General features: G+C 35.1%; 3 protein-coding genes across 7 annotated transcripts in view; 1 reads left to right on the forward strand and 2 right to left on the reverse strand.

Moving 5' to 3' along the window:
- LOC108975567 (flocculation protein FLO11) overlaps positions 1–10,810 on the reverse strand; it is a 16,708-nt gene extending 5,898 nt beyond the window's left edge. For 2 of the 4 annotated variants that reach the window (XM_018944129.1, XM_018944128.1), the window contains exon 1: positions 9,300–10,729. In XM_018944129.1, coding sequence (XP_018799674.1) covers positions 9,300–10,167 — 868 coding nt within the window. In that variant the 5' untranslated portion in view covers positions 10,168–10,729. Of the gene's footprint in view, positions 1–9,299; positions 10,730–10,793 lie in introns of those variants that run through there. The other 2 variants (XM_018944130.1, XM_018944131.1) reach the window with 2 other exon arrangements.
- Positions 10,811–11,702: 892 nt separating this feature from the next.
- LOC108975591 (40S ribosomal protein S29) lies at positions 11,703–12,727 on the reverse strand. Its single transcript, XM_018944170.1, has 3 exons — positions 12,620–12,727; positions 12,077–12,176; positions 11,703–12,009 (listed from the first exon to the last, which is right to left on the reverse strand). Exons 1-3 carry the CDS (start codon positions 12,679–12,681, stop codon positions 12,001–12,003), a joined length of 171 nt encoding a protein of 56 aa, XP_018799715.1. The 5' UTR covers positions 12,682–12,727; the 3' UTR covers positions 11,703–12,000.
- Positions 12,728–13,150: 423 nt separating this feature from the next.
- LOC108975590 lies at positions 13,151–15,977 on the forward strand. 2 transcript variants are annotated; one of them, XM_018944169.1, is made up of 3 exons: positions 13,151–14,009; positions 14,094–15,212; positions 15,280–15,977. In XM_018944169.1, exons 1-3 carry the CDS (start codon positions 13,352–13,354, stop codon positions 15,585–15,587), a joined length of 2,085 nt encoding a protein of 694 aa, XP_018799714.1. In that variant the 5' UTR covers positions 13,151–13,351; the 3' UTR covers positions 15,588–15,977. The 2 variants fall into 2 exon arrangements, with proteins under 2 accessions (XP_018799714.1, XP_018799713.1); XM_018944168.1 differs by having other exon boundaries at positions 13,153–14,009; positions 14,088–15,212; positions 15,280–15,976.
- The last annotated feature ends 1,628 nt before the right edge of the window (positions 15,978–17,605 follow it).

Raw genomic sequence — 17,605 nt, forward strand, 5'->3', positions numbered from 1 at the left:
GAATAAGTACTTATTGGACCTTCCTTATAAATTTACTGTCATAAATCTGATAAACATTGGACCGCTCTCGCATATGCAAATAATTACTTATCTGTTTACACGCCTGTATATATAAATCCGTACAGATAAGTTCACAGGCGTATGCTCCACTTAAATTTATGACTCTTAAAGAAGATAATTAAGTAAATTAGTGCAAATGCAATGCAATTTAATGAGCAAATGTCAAGTTCAATAGCATAACTATCGTCTGTAGATATAATGTAGTATTGTTATACACATTTATGTATATGCAACACACTTTGTTATGTCCGTTTTATGGGCTAACAAATTTTTTGCTACCGAGAAAAATAGTTGCAACGAGTACTTATAAATTTATCTAAAAACCGGTATCTAATTGATTYACTTCGAGCATTTTGTTGCAGAAGGCAAAGGCTTTTAAAGTAATTATGTTATTATTGTTATTTATATAATTGTTATATTTAATAACTGTTCAAGGCTTTTCATATTGTAATTGTAGGCAACACTTTCTAAATTTTGGAACGCAAGTAAGAAACAAAGCAGATAAGGAGGAACCGAGTTTGTGTGCGGCCGAATGTTAAGCAATAATCAAAGGCGTCATAATATTGGGTAGTCAAAAAAGTATATTCATATTTTGTCAATATAAGTCGTTGCAGTCGTATATCTCCAGTGCTACCAACCACATTGTGTCATACCATATAGTGTTCGAAARGTGAGATTTGAGCTTCATTTTGCCAAAAAAAAATTAAATTCGGGGAAGTTGAAAAAGGTAAAGGATTTGAAATTTTTGTATAGAAAAGGAAGAATGCCACGCAAGCCATCAATGAAATTTGTGCAGTTTACGGAAACGATATCAATGCGTGTAGAACAACAATGGTTCGATCACTTCCGTTTTGGAAATTTCGATTTATACTGATGAAAGTTTTACACTGATGGAATAATGTCTCTAGCGGAAAAGTGGTCGATCAAAATTGTACACATTTATACCCTGAACAGGGTATATTAAGTTTGTCATGAAGTTTGGAACACCCAGAAGGAAGCTTCAGAGACCCTATAAAGAGCTGCCGATATCGGACCACTATAACATATAGCTGCCATACAAACTGAACGATAGGAATCTAGTGCTGGTATGGAAAACTTTTGCATTTGACAAGATATATTCACGAAATTTGGCACAAGTTATTTTCTAGGGCAACAATGTAATGTCCGAAAAAATTGTTCAGATCGGATTACTATAGCTTCCATATAAAGTGAACACATAGTTACTAAAAGAAATGCACTTGTGATGGGCATGATGCAGCCCAAGCTAACGTTTTTTCTTGTGGTTTATTTATTTATTAGTATAAATATAAAAAAAAACATGTTAAAATTAGATAAGAAATACGAAAAGACTTTTTCGACCACTATTGCTCGTTTTCAATTTTTGGATGCGAAATGACATTATTGAAGTTACCAATTGTGCCAAGATTTATTTAGATACTCAATTGGTGCTTAATTTCATAATTTTATAAAGTTACATAATCTAATGGAATTTAAAGWGGCTAAGATATGGGGAGTACTTTCTAATAAAATTATTATTATTCTAATAATAATTATAAAACAGAAATAAAACGTTATATATCGAATTGGTGGATTGGTTGCTGAGATATGAGATTTGACCCAAAGTGGCAATTGTCAGGCTAACTTTTCATTTATTTGTCTGATTCACGAGCAATCGTTATTCATTATTCTTTATTTAGACCGAATATAAAATTAAAAAAAAAATCTATTTTTTCATTAACTCCTTATTATTTTACTAACTCATTAACACCAAAAACTCTTGCCAACAGGTGCTTCGGACTGAGTAGGAGAACGATGACAACACCTGGTGAGGGGACTTTACGAGTTTTCGAAAGAAAGGTTCTGCAGAAGATTTATGAACCTTTGTGCGGCGAATACCGCGATGAAATGATACGAGACAGATGCAATGACAGCGGCTACGCTGGCTAAGTCATGGCTTCCGAGTGGATGAAACTACTCCAGTTCTGAGAGTTTTCGACACAGTTCCCCCCAAGAGAAGTAGTGAAAGAGGAAGACCTCCACTCCATTGAAAAGCCCAGGCGAAGAAGGAAAAAAAAAAAGAACGAGTGTCGCGCTGCTCTAAACTCGGCTATAWCCGCGWAAGCGGTGTCTACGCCAATAAAAAAGAAGACAACTCGAAGTCAAATGACAAATTGTTTGCCTGTTCTGTATATAATTCTACCTTCAATGACAGAGTCGGTTTCAGAGCTCAATCGAGTTTTGGCAGTCCAAAAACCRCCTTCTACAAGTAGTTTACCGAAAATTTGTTATTTTTAGGTTTCATCCACGAAGAAGGCCGGAATYACTGGGAGATCATTTTTTTCTCGAAACACGTATACATATATGCCCCAAAAATTTTGAAGCAATCGATAGACTGTCACATCGATTATTTAAACTGTTACAGTAGGTGTGTCCCTGCAGCAGTTGAGCTGATACATTTCTTTWCTTACGCGATTTGCGGTGTGCTTGATATGTAAGCAATGAAATTAAATAACAGTTTTAGAACGCCGTACAAGTTCGCAGGATAGTGATGATTATTTTGAAAACTCGATTTGGTCTCAAAACCCACTTTTTTAAACACCGAATAAAAATATACGTGTCAACCGAAAATTACTTCGTTCAAGTATGAGATATTGCCTTTAAAAAATTAATCGTTATGTCACATATCCTTGTTCACCGCAACGGGACTTTTTGAAAAACATCATTTTGAGATAATCGCGTTTAAAGTTTTGGCACGTACTTGGGGCACAAGATAAGAGAGAGCTGTTGACTGCTGTACATTTGCTTCCAGTGCTCAGATCTTTATGAATTTTCTAAGCATTAATCTCAAACGAATATATGTATGTACTTTGAGAAACGCAATAAATATTGCTTTGATTTTTACATTAGAATTTTTTTTTTAACAGTAACGCGCCGAATATCTTCTTTCAGCACACATATTCCCACAAAAATAGTCCAGCGGTGTAAAATCGTACGATCTTGGAGACCTCACCACATGCCCATACCGCCAGATAATGCGCTCATCAAAAACCTCTTTCAATAAATTGTCAGTTTCGTTGGCTGTATGGCACGTAGCGCGGTCTAGTTGGAACTAAAGGACTTCCACATCAACATCCTCCAATTCAAGCATGAAAAACTCATTAATCGTACGTTCATAGTGATTCTAACTGACTGTAAAGTTATGGTCACTTTCATTTTAGAAGAAATATGGATGAATGATAAACACCAAAAAGCGACTTTTGGGGTTTTATCGGCGTCTCAGCACCTACTAGGGAGTACCCAATCAATCAAWGGGGATCTTTTATGTCATGAAAATTCGTTATCAGTGGCTCTTGATGATCGTTCGGCTTCAATTCTTGCACGARTTAGATATTGTAAGCCCGCAATCCACGGTCAATACRCAAAGCCTTCCATAAAGTGAGTGGCTATGTATTTGTGCGCGATGACGGATGTACTCAGTGGATTTTCTTCGATACTATGCCCCTAAATAGCTATAGTCTTCTGTGCGCACAGTACGGCGTTTTTTGAAAATGCACATTATCTCCTAGAGTAAACGTGCTGCGAGCTGTACCRTCCGTGCAACCTGTAACTTGAGTACAAATTGAGTTAGCTTGATGAGTATGAGCTTTCTTTACAAAAAAAAMAAGKGCGAGTTCATAGMTGGACATAATCRGACCACTGTTACGTCCACAAAACTCCATTAACCGAAAACCTGTAGAGTACCATAACTAAGGACTAAATTAAGATATAGAACATTACTTTGGCACAAGACATCGCAGTAGCGGGGGATACTTGAGGATAAAATGTTTGAATAACCACATAACGGTACTGTTAAAAACTACTAAAAGTGCCATAAGTTACTAACAAAATATGCCAGAGACAAAAATGTTTACACTCGAAATGGTGTGACAGGGCTCAATAGCATCCGGGTAAAAACAACCCAATACTTTTAGGTAAAATTGCATACCTCAGGACCTGCTCGACCGATTTAAGCCAAATTTGGTATGTGGCACTGAGCCGACATTTTTATGTTACAGTRTGGGCGAAAAAGGCAAAATCGGACTATAACCACGCCTACTTCCCAAATAACACAATTTAAATTTTATCTGATTCTTTCCATTCGAGTGTACAAATTCAGARGCAATTAATGTAACACATTGCCCGAATAAAGGCCATTTGGCCATATGGCCAAAAATTGTCCAAATCCAAAAAAAAACCCAAGCCCCTAGATACCGAATATTTGGGCACCAGTACCCATAGTTGGCTTTTTACCGAAAATATTGGATAATCCTTTCCTGATAGTAATATGTATGTGTGTTAAAAATGGATTGAATCGGGTGAATACCTCTCTTAGCCCACATATAACTTATATAAAGATTTTCGAACTTACGGGTGACTTTATACCGCATATATAGACCAATATGTGAGTTATCTAAATAAAATTGGGAGAGCGTGTTTTTCTTTTAACAGTGCATATTTGTGCTTAGGAYGAATAAAATCGGCCCTAGGCCACTTACAACTGACAGGTCTTATGTACATGAAAGTACTGCCCTGGTTTTAATCTTTGTAAGTTGCAAGAGTATGAAATTTTCGCTTATAYCCAAACATAGCTCTTCCTTACTTGTTTTATACACACTTTTCAAGCCAGTTATGCCATATCAAACAATTGTGATGTGTTCAAAACAGTAATAATTTGTGCAACATTTTGTGGACGGGTTTAAAACAACTGAGAAGATACAAAAGGCGCCCTTAACGATACACATATATACTCGTAAATACATAAGTATGCATGTTGCTAATTTTTTATGTATTTATAAGCAATATCACAATGGCCTGAGGTGCGCCACGGCGTATTATTGAAATATTTATACAAAGTTGCAATTAGGCGTATGAATGCATTTTTTCCCACTTTTAACTATTTTCTACCAATTATTGAGTTGTGTATGGTAAATTTCGAATTTCCAAACAACAATTTCCAACACTTTTCGAAATTGCTCTGTATAATATATGTATTCCACTCACTTTTTGCAACACAATCTGTTGCACTACTTTTTGCAGCAAACAAAAGAGCTTTTCGCTGACTAAAAMATAAATGGCAAACTTCACGTTCTGTTTAGCAACGGAGTGCTGGCGAATTCATTTGTGAAGAGACATACTATAGCGGAGGTATATATGAGAGACATGCATTGCATATAATGGCACACGGGATGTACAGGCATATATTTTTATACATGTATATATGTACTTTTGTAYCTCTGTATAATAGCTTGAGTTTTGAAAGGGGGCAGATAATTTAATTACACACAATTGGGGCACATGCGCAGGCGCATTTAACAATTTTAAATGCTCATAAAACATCGGTAAGTAAGCTTGGGTGCTGTGGAGTTGCAATATGATTGTAACGTTCATATATACATACATATATACACATTATATTATATGTACATATAAAGACCAAAACAGCAACTGTGGCAAACAACAATGGCAAATGGAACTCGCACTGCTGCGCATGCGCAATGGACATTGCTTTCAAACATGCTGTGAAACGAAAAAAAACGCGTACACACTTTTATCACCTTAACATAGCGACGCATAGCATTTACCATACCAAAATAGTTCAGTTGCAATGTTGCCCATGCGCACCTCGCGGCACATCAACACACACACATAGCTATTAATRTAGACCATACCAAATGCTTAACACAAGTGCTTTAGTAACGAAACAAGAGCAATGGAAAGGAAAAATAAAGCTAACTGAATYAAACTTAAATCTTTAATACCAATTTTAGCATTTCAGCTAGGTCAGTGTCAGTCGCCGCTGTGTGTGTATGTGTGTGTGTTTGTACRCTCGTTTAGCAAATGCAGGCCAACCTTAGCTCACACGATAACTTGTCAGCGCTCAAACACACATATCTCAATATATATRYAYRYRCACAYAYAYATATAYASMMYYTTWWWRWGMGYSWCASMGCSMSMGSSKSYRCMCMMARRSSSCWWGCTGAGCAAAACGCGCAGATCTCGCCGCAGAATGCTGCTTTTTCTTGCATTTTGCGTCTCTTCACTTTGCACTTCAGTGGGCGGTGCAATTGTTGAACTATGTCAATTCGTTATTAGCATTACAATGTGAATATTACCAAGCATTCTTTGGCGTGTGTGTGTGAATATGTAAATTTCTTCAAAAAGTCTTAAGTTTTATTCTTTTCGTTCGATGCAAGTTTGCCTCTWGGTGGCTTAGCTCCATTATTACTTTTCATATTTGCATTTTTATTTATTACTTACAGAACCTGTTCTGCGAGAAATTATCTTGATGAAAAATGCTGAAGTTTTGTGGGTAATAATACAATATTCTTAAGTAAAAACTAATAATGCTGATATAAAAGTTGTAAATAATGGATCACATATAATTCGAAAATCTTAGTTGGAAACTTTATTTAAATTTCTAAGCTCAAATAACAGATTAAAGTTAAAAATTTAACGTCAAGTTTTTAATAAAACATGTAAGAARACCAAAATCCGATAAATTTAGAGGTACCAAAGACCGAATTTTGTCTATTAATATAATATGTCACATACTAATAGTATGTTCCCTGGGTTTCATTAAGGTACCTAACATACAATCACCAATCATATGGACCAAAATCAGCTGTATATTCGAAAATCCTGATTCTAGTTATATGGGAGCTAGGTCTAGTTTTCCTTCAATTATATCTATTTTAGACAAAWATAAGCACTGTTGTTAGAAAMATACGTTCTGCAAATTTYATTGGGATAACTCAGATATTGGCCGATATATCCAATATAAAGGCACGCAGAAGTTCGATTTATAATTAGTTTTATGGGGGCTCAGTGAAGTATGTATCTCTGAATTTTAATTGTAAGTATATCCGATACTTACGGTCAAAAGTCAATTATAGATACTAGGGTCCACACATTCGGCACTTGGAGCCTTGGRCAGTGTTGGTTGGATTTGGACAGTTTTGGGTCCTAAGGTGGCTTACCCTAAAGGTAATATGAGAAGAATGTCACGTATTAAATTTAGTCGAAATCCGTCGGACGGGTCCTGAGATATGTGATTTTAACTAAAATGGAGCGGTGCCACACCTATCGCCAAATTTGTACCACGGTATCTCTCATATCATCTCGACTGTTAAATTGTATGTCTCCGTGGTATTTAGTACACATTTACCGCCCTTCTTTCGTAGTTTTTAACAAAAGGAAAGTGGACGGTGTTATCTTCCTATTTCAACCATTTCTACAGTATCGAAAGGGGTGTTAAAGGGATTTGTCCTGAGTGAATTTGGCTATTGTAGCTTTAGTAATCTAAGATATATACACATTTATGTATCCTCTGACCAAATTCGAAATAATTTTTATCAATTGCTTAGAGACTAGTTTATGGTATGTAAGTTTCACTGAGCGGCATGGGTAGGTTTCCAAGCATTTTTCAAGTTGATGCCTAAGACTGAGAACTATTAGATATGCAGATGTAATTCAAGAAAAAAACCCACCATGGTGAAAGTATTTATTACCATTCTAATCACGCCATAGGCATAGACACATCAATATAAATGAGCTAGTTCATCTCCTGCTGAAAGAAGATTCGGTAAGCGATCCGATAGGGAGATGTGTATAAGAGACAGGGCATAGACACATCAATATAAATGAGCTAGTTCATCTCCTGCTGAAAGAAGATTCGGTAAGCGATCCGATAGGGATGAAACGCCTTTGTCAACAAGTCCCTGGACTATGGAAAACGAGAGTTCGATACAAAACACTTCAAAGGCTTCTTAGAAACAAAATAAAGCAGCTTGTGGAATTTCATATAGGTCAATACAGGCTGCTCCACGGATCTACATCTTCTATGAGCAAAGAGCAGAGACACCAAAGAGCATACTCCATGATTGCCCGGCAATCACAAAATTAGTATAACTATCGGCCAATTAAATCGGGTGAGAGAACACATTACAACTATGCTGAGTTAATTATCACGTAAACGTAGTATTATTTTTATTACCGTATTAAATTCTACAACATATCTATAATTTATTCCTAAATTTTCAATTTGATCCGAGTAATAGTTTCGGAGATACAGCCTTGAGAACTTGTGCGCTCGAAGCRGTCTTTAAACGCGTTTTCTCGAAACTATGTTTTTGAAGTCGATTGGCAAGATTTCTTGAGAACTACTCAACCGATCTTCATGAAATGTTACACAGATTTTTGACAATCCTTAAAGACTTGAACGAAGGACATTTTTTCGATTGCAATTATTTGAAAAAAAAAAAATCGGGAAATTTTCACTGAACTTTTCAATTTTTTTGTAAAATTGTCTGACAAAAATCCTATTTTCAGTTTCTTTCTTTCGTTCAAGTWMTAAGTTAAGATTTTAACTAWATTCTTTCGCTTTAGATGATCCTGTAAGGAGTTATCCTGACAACGCGGGCGCATCTTTTTTCTAAGKGGTYACCGGAAATGGCGTCGCAATGGCCGAGTTAAAAATATYTTTGTCTAAAAATTTCAGAATTTCTTTAACATTAATTAATTTTTTATAWGAGAAAAAAAAWTTTKRAAAAAWWSTGTTTTTTATCCGAGGAAACCCATACAACCCCTTAACTGCTTTTAAAAAATTAATTGTTTTTAAAATGTTTAATTTAAAACCTGACTAAAATATGTACTAGTAAAAAAATTCATAAAATATTCTGCCAGAATAGACCACGGTAACTTGCTGCAAACTGTGACTGCTTTTTGGCTCTCGAAGAGTTCAATGCATGTCAAAAACCAAAACCTGTTGAAGGTTAAATGGAAAATGTGTGAAACTTATTTATTGTACCAGTTTGGCAAGGTCTTTGTGCCAATTCACAAGATTCTACAAGGTCATAAAAATATTTACACATGTACGTAGTATAAACTATTTAACAAACATAAATCGTTTTAAGAACAACAAAGTAGTTAAATGTGCTGCAGGAATATTTATCTTGTGCACTTAATAGTAATTTTAATGAAAAAAATTATTAACAACTGATGAAAAATTGATGAAATTTAAAATGGACGCAGGACAAACATTTATAACATTAATATTTGAAAATTACTTTGGGCCAATTTTAAGGACATTTTCGGTACAAGACTGTATTTCATTAGAAAAAATCGAAATACACTTGCATAAGAAGGCAGCAAGGGGAAGACATCCCCAACTTCAAACCTCAATTTTCAAATCTTTAACTTACCAGTCGTGGCCGCAGGTGTGGACGAGAATATTGGCGTTGATACCGTTGTTGCACTTAAAGCTTTGCGCGATTTCTTTTCCTCCCGCCGGTTGTTAGCCACAACCGCTGGCGTCAACGTTGGCTGTGATGCAACTTTGCTTTTCTTACCAGACCCCCGGTTCGTTTGTTGGCTCGCTACATTTGCAGCATTCGAATTGCGAGCACGGTTAGTTGCCAACTGACGTGCACTTTGCGCCTGGGAATCAAAAGAATTGKAACGTTGACTTGCTGCAACCGCAGCGGATTTGCCATCGCGTGAGCTCGAAGGCGAACTATTGCCGTCTCGACGCTTTGGCTTGGACTTCGCTGTGGCAATCGGTACCGCGGTCGCGGGTGCATTTGCCGTTGTGCTACCACTGCGCTGAGTTTTCTTCACCGGTGGCACGTCATTTTCACCAATCATTTGTGTGGCTGGCGCTTTGAGCGCATCATAGCGACGTGCTACCCTTGATGATGGTGCAATGTCTGCTGCATCGTTTAACTGTATGTCCGTTTGTAGTTTTTCGGTTTCTTGCTTGCTATTTCTGGTATCGGCGGATTGTTGGCGATCTGCGGCATTAAGAGTTGTGATGTTAGCATTCAATTCAGCAACAGGATAATCAACAATATTTGTACCGAATTTTAACGGTTTATTGGTGGTATGGTTTACTTCCGCATGTGCAGCTTGTTGCTGTTTGCTGGGCGTAGCTGTTGGCCGATCTTGCTCTCGCCGTGTCTGTGGCTCCGGCTGTTGCAGCGCACTTGCATAATCCCCAACAACGATAACAACAATCACTGCGAAGTAGAGGYACAATAGCCGATTTGGCTGCAATATCGGTAGTACTTTCATTTTCCCATTCAACCGTCTACCTGCMGAATGTTGTTGTTTGTGTATTGTGTTGCTTGATGGTTGATTTTATGTTTGCCCGTAAGTAAGTCAGCAGTGTAGCGGTTACTTTTTTGGTTTACTTTTTCACATGTGTRTATCTGCTTTGTTTTGCTTTTGGTTTTCTTAAACGTATCTGGTCCAAAGACCCAACTAAGGTCACACTGACCTCAACTACAATTAGCAAGTCATATCAAATCGAATAGTCAAACGTGAAAAATTAGGATTAAATTAAACCGAATTGAAGTCAAATATGAAACACGTTAACCGACACTTTTGCTGCTCAGAATACAATGGCTGATTATCTATAAACTTGATTCAATACAACTATGTGTATATTTCCATTGTTATATATTTTTAGCACCTGTTAGTATGTTTAGTGATGCAGTAATTTCTTGTAAATGTTCATATGACCGTCGACTGCAATATATTTCGCTTTAGTGTCTCGCTTTTATAAAATGATCGGTGCGCATGCGCAGAAATCGTTGCTTCGTGGTCGCGGTTCGCTTGCAACTGAAACTATAAACTAAACTTGACTTAACTTCAAACTTTTTGGACATACCAAACCACCATAAGTTATTCATACATACATATAAATTTGAGATCATATGCGGACGTCAACTCTCTGAGTACTCGCTCAACATCTTTGAAACGCCGCCAAATTCGGTCAAATTGATCGGAAAACGGTGATGCGGAAGGAAGATTGCTAAAAAAAATTTTATTTAAAAGCATGTCTTACTTGGTTTATATCACTTTTAATAAAAATAGCACCATCAAGTGCAGAATATTTTTACATACTTATTGTAAATACATWCACCGGTGTCTATACTTCATTTATTACCCTTCGGCAAATAAATAAATCTATATGAAATATGAGATGCTAAAAGWTTAGAAAATCTCCTATTTAATTAAAATTTCCTCTTAGGGTTTGCAACCCAGTTCATTTCGCACATAATTTTTCAAGTGGAAAAATAACCACATGTTACAAAACAATCTAATTCAGTTTTTTAGTGTTTTCTTAAAAAAGTTAAAGTACATTTAATTTTAAGTGCAACTTCCTGATGTTGAAGCGATTATCCTAAGCACAGCAAAATCCAAGTCAATGCTGATTATTAGTATCGACTGTTGTAGTTCCTGTTCGGGACTAACGGTTGAATTCCTGCAAATATGTACTTTTGAAATAGTTTTATTTCCTGCAGCCGAAAACGTATATTCGACATTTTTGCTAAATGATTAATCATTTCAAAAAACTAGCACAACCACACACAAAATAATGCTGACTTTAATTAAATCCAATAAATAGAAATATTGTAAATAGTGATCTCATGCTAAATGCAGAGATATTATAAAATTGTCTTTTTAGAACATCACCCTTCATCGAATTAAGAAAGGTGGCACAAACGTCTAACTTAGAGTATCTAAAATAAACCATCTCTTAATCCAGCATCACACTATATTGCTGACATTATAACTTGTGTTGAAATAAAAAATTGTATAAATAATTCTTCTTGTTATGTTTTATTTTCATCGGAAAGCTCAAATAAGTGATTTCACTTTCACAGTATATTAACTATTTGTACTCGCGCTCACTTCCTTGAAAAACCATTTAGTTTTTCAATTCCATTGCCTCTTATTCAAACTTTCAAATGATGTTGTTGTTGCTGCTGTTGCTGTTGTTGCCCACATATTAATTCATGCAGTTTGTCTTTCCAACAAACTACTTGTATTAATATGTGAAAATAATTCGATGACCCAATACATTTATTGTTGGTGTCATCTGATGAGATTTATCTCAATTTAATCGAGCTGTAAATAGATAAATACAGTACAATTTATTTATTGTTAAGTACATTCAAATGGTTTAAGTGCGTACCTTCTTGAAGCCAATATCATTGGCATACTCTCTGAAGCACTGACGGCAGATGTTCAGACCATATTTGCGGATCAAACCATGTCGGTTAGAGCAGGAACGGCTATAAAAATTTAAATCATAGGTATTACGAACAATATTTTCTTTTTAKTCAAAGCTATATGTATAYAMAATTKTTTTATTTGTGCAAGTGTTTCTRTGTAGATTACTGTACCAATYCTACTCTTGCATGAAAGCARACACCAAGTAGAAAAATCGCCCAGTAACCAAATTACTTTTGCCACCCTCAATTAAGGAAATCATAAATGATTAATTTTACGAGATTTCCGTACTCAACCGGGGGCATATTTCACTATTGCCAAAACTCCACCATATTCTAAATTTAAACTTTATAAACAAAACCTACATAAATACCAAAGGCACATTGATTCATTTTTTTCGACATAACCTCAATTACTTCACATAGTTAAAATTTAACGTGGTGCTGGAATTTATGCTTCGGTGATGAAGTTTTTCTCCAAATTAAATTATTTATAAAATATTTACCAGCATCTTGAGCCTTGGCCGTATTTACGTGGATGAGAATACCAAAGATTTGCGAAACCCATGTTGGCTATTTCACTTCAAGAATCTAAAAGAAAGGAAATATGGCCGTCGAGCTTCGAAATGTTGAAAAGGGTGTGGTGAACTTCCAAAATATATTTCGAAAGTGGCAGCACATAATGTTGCCATTTTGTAATTTTTATTCTTTCAATTTTTATTTCATTTCGTACAAATTTATTTCCTAATTATTAACATACTCAACATATAAAAATTACATTTTTCAAACCAGTTTCCACCATTACTTTTTAACAAACCAAACCTTTTAACCAGGGTTGAAAATATTAGTCAATGCAAAAAAGAAAATATTGTAAATTAATTTCTTAAATATAACTCGATATAAGATATTAATGTATTACAATGGATATTGTTTAATTTCCTCAAGTGAAATTTATATTTCTAAACACAATTCATAAAGCAGCTGCAAAAGGATCAACGAAGCAACCCTGGTGTAGAGGTATTTGACAGGTAAGCGGCTTTTAAAAAGTAACGCCTTGATAAAACTGAAGAAGAAGATGAAAAATAAATGCATTCATAGCGGGCTTTGATAAAATTGTTGTTTATTAATATTGTGAGAATTTTCATAAATTTATAGTTTTACGAATCAATTTTAAAAATTTGTGACTACGACGTGCTGAAACCTAAGATATATTAAATTATCCCATTAAAAAACGCGTAATGGATATCTCTAGGCAAGCATTTAGTGAAGCGAATACTACCGGAGTATCCATGTATTTGTCGTTTGATTCAAGCATTTCTAGTGCAGCTTATAAAACATTGGAAGCTACTACATGTGATCTTTCAATGTTGTCAAACATGGACCATGAGGAAGCAACTGTTGAAAATTCTCAGGAAATTCATCAAAATAGCACTTTGGAGGCGTTAGATYCGCATTTGAATTACCTTGAATCAGTTAAGGATATGGACGCGTGTTCAAAGCTCTCTGCTTTACCTAAGCGTATTTTGAAAGAGTATAATGTTGTCAGYTCGACACCCACCAAGGAACAGTTATTACGTAGTGTTGAAGTTGTTCGCGGATCCAGCGCCGAAAGATGTGTGGATCTAAAGTTTGCTTTTATAGACATGGATGAAAAAAAAGTTAAAAACCCCACAGATAAGGAAAATGCTTTACCTCCTAAGGAGGTAACAGCAATATCCAATAAAARCGACGAAGCCTCACTACGGACAATAGTAGAAGAAACATCAGTTGTTGACGAAATAAATACAAGTAAACATAAGGAAGAGCCAAACATTCAAGAAACAACACAAAAGGCCACAAACAAGATATCAATAACCGACGAACTATCACGRGATCCAGAAAAACTAGAAAGTAAACGTATGTATAAATTATTAATTTTTATTTACAAGTGTCTTGTATGTCTTTAAATTACTATAAACAMCTACATATATACAGTTTCAGATATAAACAAAAGAAAATCAATGATTAAGAAACCTTTATGTGAACCTGATCTCAAAGCTAATCGTCCATCAAGAATTTCTATGAATCCAAATAATCGTTATACACAAAACAATATTGGTAMAAAATCAAATATTGACAAAGATATAAATGAAATTCCAAAATTAATGAACAAGGTGTTGAAATTCGCTGAAGCTACAATCACAGAGAACGATAACACTAAAACAGCATCTCTCTCGGATAYGCGTAAGTCTATTTCATATAAACCAAAAGGACGTTCATCAATGCTACCATCTAGTGTAGCATCGCAAGGTGAGAAGCGTCCTTTTGCATTTACTCAACGTATGTCGGTATTGGTAAAGACCACATTAAACAGCCCCGCACGTAAAATAGCTCGACGATCTGTTCTACCCAACATGCAGCAAAACAGAAAGAGTATCATACCCACAGGACTATCGCACAACAACCGCAAAAGTATGTTGCCAGTAGGTAGAACGGTACAAACCGAGGTAAATACAAAATGTGCACCAAAGCCAGTCATTGAGTCTACTAAGCAAGGACCGACCAACCGAAAGTCCATGTACCCCATAGTGTCGGCCAAAGGTGCTAACGTTCCACCATTAACTGCATCCAATACGAAAACTCGACCAACTTTAACCGCGAAACCCGAAAGCAGTTTCGTGTGCAAAGTTTGTGGTTGTAAATTTAGCCTTAAGTCGCTTTTAGATGCACATAAACGTTCTCATGAAGGTGATGGTGTACCAGCATTTGTTAAGAAAACAAGCACATGCGTTGCGAGTGCAAYTTCATCAATTACAAATTCAAATAACGGAAATAAATGTAGATATTGCGATAAAAAGTTTGTGCTACTTCGTGCTTTACACATACACCTGCTACAACATTGTCCAAAAATACCACCAAATGATAAGCGCAAGTTGAAATTCCATGAAATGGATCACGTTGAAAAAGCTCAATTGCCCGCTGTCTTCCATATAAACACTTCTGGTGCTAAAATAAACTCACAAATACAAGCTACATCGACGAATGTACCACCACAGCGCTCTCACTCAGATTTGAGTAGCATTTCTGTAAGTTCTACAGATTCCACAAATGATAAAAAAGGTAAAATAAAAGTATTTTAAATACAGTATGAATAAAACTGAAATTATGTTTTATTTATTTTTGATAGCGCTTGCTGAAATTACCATAATAGCGAACACTGCGGCTGCAGCAGTAGACGGTTTATTACCGGAGATGGCGCCACCCGCTGCAAGAATGGTAAAGAAAACAACAGCTCATGCTGGTATACATCGTACACCTAATAAAGCCATCATATGTCATATCTGTAAGATATCATTTAAATGTATAATGGATCATATTCAGCATAATATGGCGGTGCATTTTAAAAATACTGAAACTCCGAAAAGCAACGAYGAAATCGATGCCCGGAAGATTACCACCAATGCGAATGCATCGGCTACAAAACAGATGCAGTAATGCGATTTTTTCTTTTATCAGATGCGCCTTTCGCAATTTTTATATATTTATTTTTTATGTTAATTTTTCTGTAGTTAATTTCCGTTATTTTTAATTTACAAACAATTGCTATATGTTTGACGCCACGGCCACGAATTTTTTCTGTCAGAAATTTAGTCTTCGATTTTTTTTTTTTGTTTTTATTAGTAATTTAATTAGACGTAATCATAACAACGCAATTAAGATTGCCACACTTCATGATTTTCATTAATTTATGTGCATAACTTCACATGTAAGAACAAAATTTTAGTGCTTAATTTCACTATGAAATTATAATTTGATATGTATTGTAAGGCGTGAAGATTTTTAATTTTTTTTTAATCTGACTGTAACTCTCAATACATATCAATAAATCTACATAAATATCAATAAATACTCAAAATCAAATCGTTTTCCTTATATTATGAATAATTTAGATATAGATCTGAAATATTATATTAAACACGTCTTTTCTACACAAAAAGCTGCTCATTTGTCGGAACTGCCGTTATCGGACCACTATTGCACATATGTAGTTGTCATACAAAGTGAACTCATCCAAACTTGCCTATCAAATCAAGATTTTGTCTTAATCTCTTGTATTTGTGAAGCTTCAACCGAATTAACGCTTTAGTTTTAAGAAATTGGACCACGTTTAACATTAAATAGATTAGTATTTTTTCTGAAAGATGCAAATTTTGCTTTTACATAAAAAAAAAATACCCTTGCACTCCAACAATCTGACAACCTAAGTATTAATCGTTGACAAATGTTATTTAAAGCAATTAAAATTATTAATTGCCTAAGATCTTCAATTCTCTTCATAATAAATTCAAATTTTCTTGAATGCTCGCCCAATCAAAATTGCCAAAAACATGACAACGCTAATGCGGAAATTTATGTGATCATTTCCCTTCCGGTGGCAAATTGGTGGTCATTGCCAAAAATGCAAATGCACATTTTCTATTCAACTATACACAAGTTTCGACATGTAAACATAAAAATCAAACGTGCCGCAAATTTTGAGCACTAAAAATGTGTTCACGAGTCTACAAAAACGTACACACACTCCTACATGAACACTGTATAAATTCTTAACGCGTAATGTAGCATGCCAGAAACTACGCCAGATGCATCACTATATGTCTTTAAATATATACATACAAACATGCATATGCGTATAAGCGTCAGCACCTCTATATGTACTTTACACATCTCGCCAGTGCCACATTAAGATATGTAAGTGGTTTTGTTGCATCATATTGTTTGTTGCAGCAATAGGCAGACGAGAATGAAAATAACCAGACGCAACCATTTCATCAACGTCCAAATTTCTAATCTGAATTGTTGATTGTTTTACACCGYCTGCTTCGCCAAACCTAAATATTCTTCAGCTTTTCGTTTTTGTCGTCTACTTTGTGGTAAGGCATGCAACTGAAAGTCAAACATACATATTCACATATGTATGTGTGTGTTTGTGGGTTACAATATAAATAATATCGGCAATGGCTGGTGGTTTATGTCGCCGCGAACTTGAACTTGATAGATGAAATTTGTATGCTATTTTCAGGTCATTTTACTCTTCTGTACCAGAAAAAAAATAATTTTGACTCTTACGATGTCTAAGGGTTCAAAACATCTCTCATTTGTAGTAAATGCACCAAATATCAGGATGGTGTGCCCACACAGAAAATTATTTCCGGATTTTTGTATAAATCAAAGCAGAATTTTAATAAGTAATATTTAATAATTTTTTTTTAGGTTATATTTTTTTGATTAGCAATCAATTTGATAAAAAAAATACAAAAGAAATATGTTTTTAAATACTATGTTATTTATTGTTATCAATTCTCATCAACTCATGTTTTATATTTAATAAACTCATTGTGTTGTTGTCTACATAATCATACATGTATGCGGCGTTGTGTTCATTTCACTTGTCAGTTTGGATTTTTATTATAAATACTTATATATACTAAACCTACAAAGCATTGTTAACA

The sequence above is a fragment of the Bactrocera latifrons genome, unplaced genomic scaffold (assembly GCF_001853355.1).
Source record: "Bactrocera latifrons isolate USDA-ARS-PBARC rearing strain unplaced genomic scaffold, ASM185335v1 scaffold_67, whole genome shotgun sequence".
NCBI lineage: Eukaryota > Metazoa > Arthropoda > Insecta > Diptera > Tephritidae > Bactrocera > Bactrocera latifrons.

What these genes read in the sequence shown, in the direction of transcription:
- LOC108975591 (XM_018944170.1), bottom strand. Translation starts at nt 12,681, where the DNA reads ATGGGTTTCGCAAATCTTTGGTATTCTCATCCACGTAAATACGGCCAA. An exon ending in GGCCAAGGCTCAAGATGCTG is followed by an intron (nt 12,177 to 12,619) that starts GTAAATATTTTA and finishes AAATTTTTATAG; the next exon opens with CCGTTCCTGCTCTAACCGAC.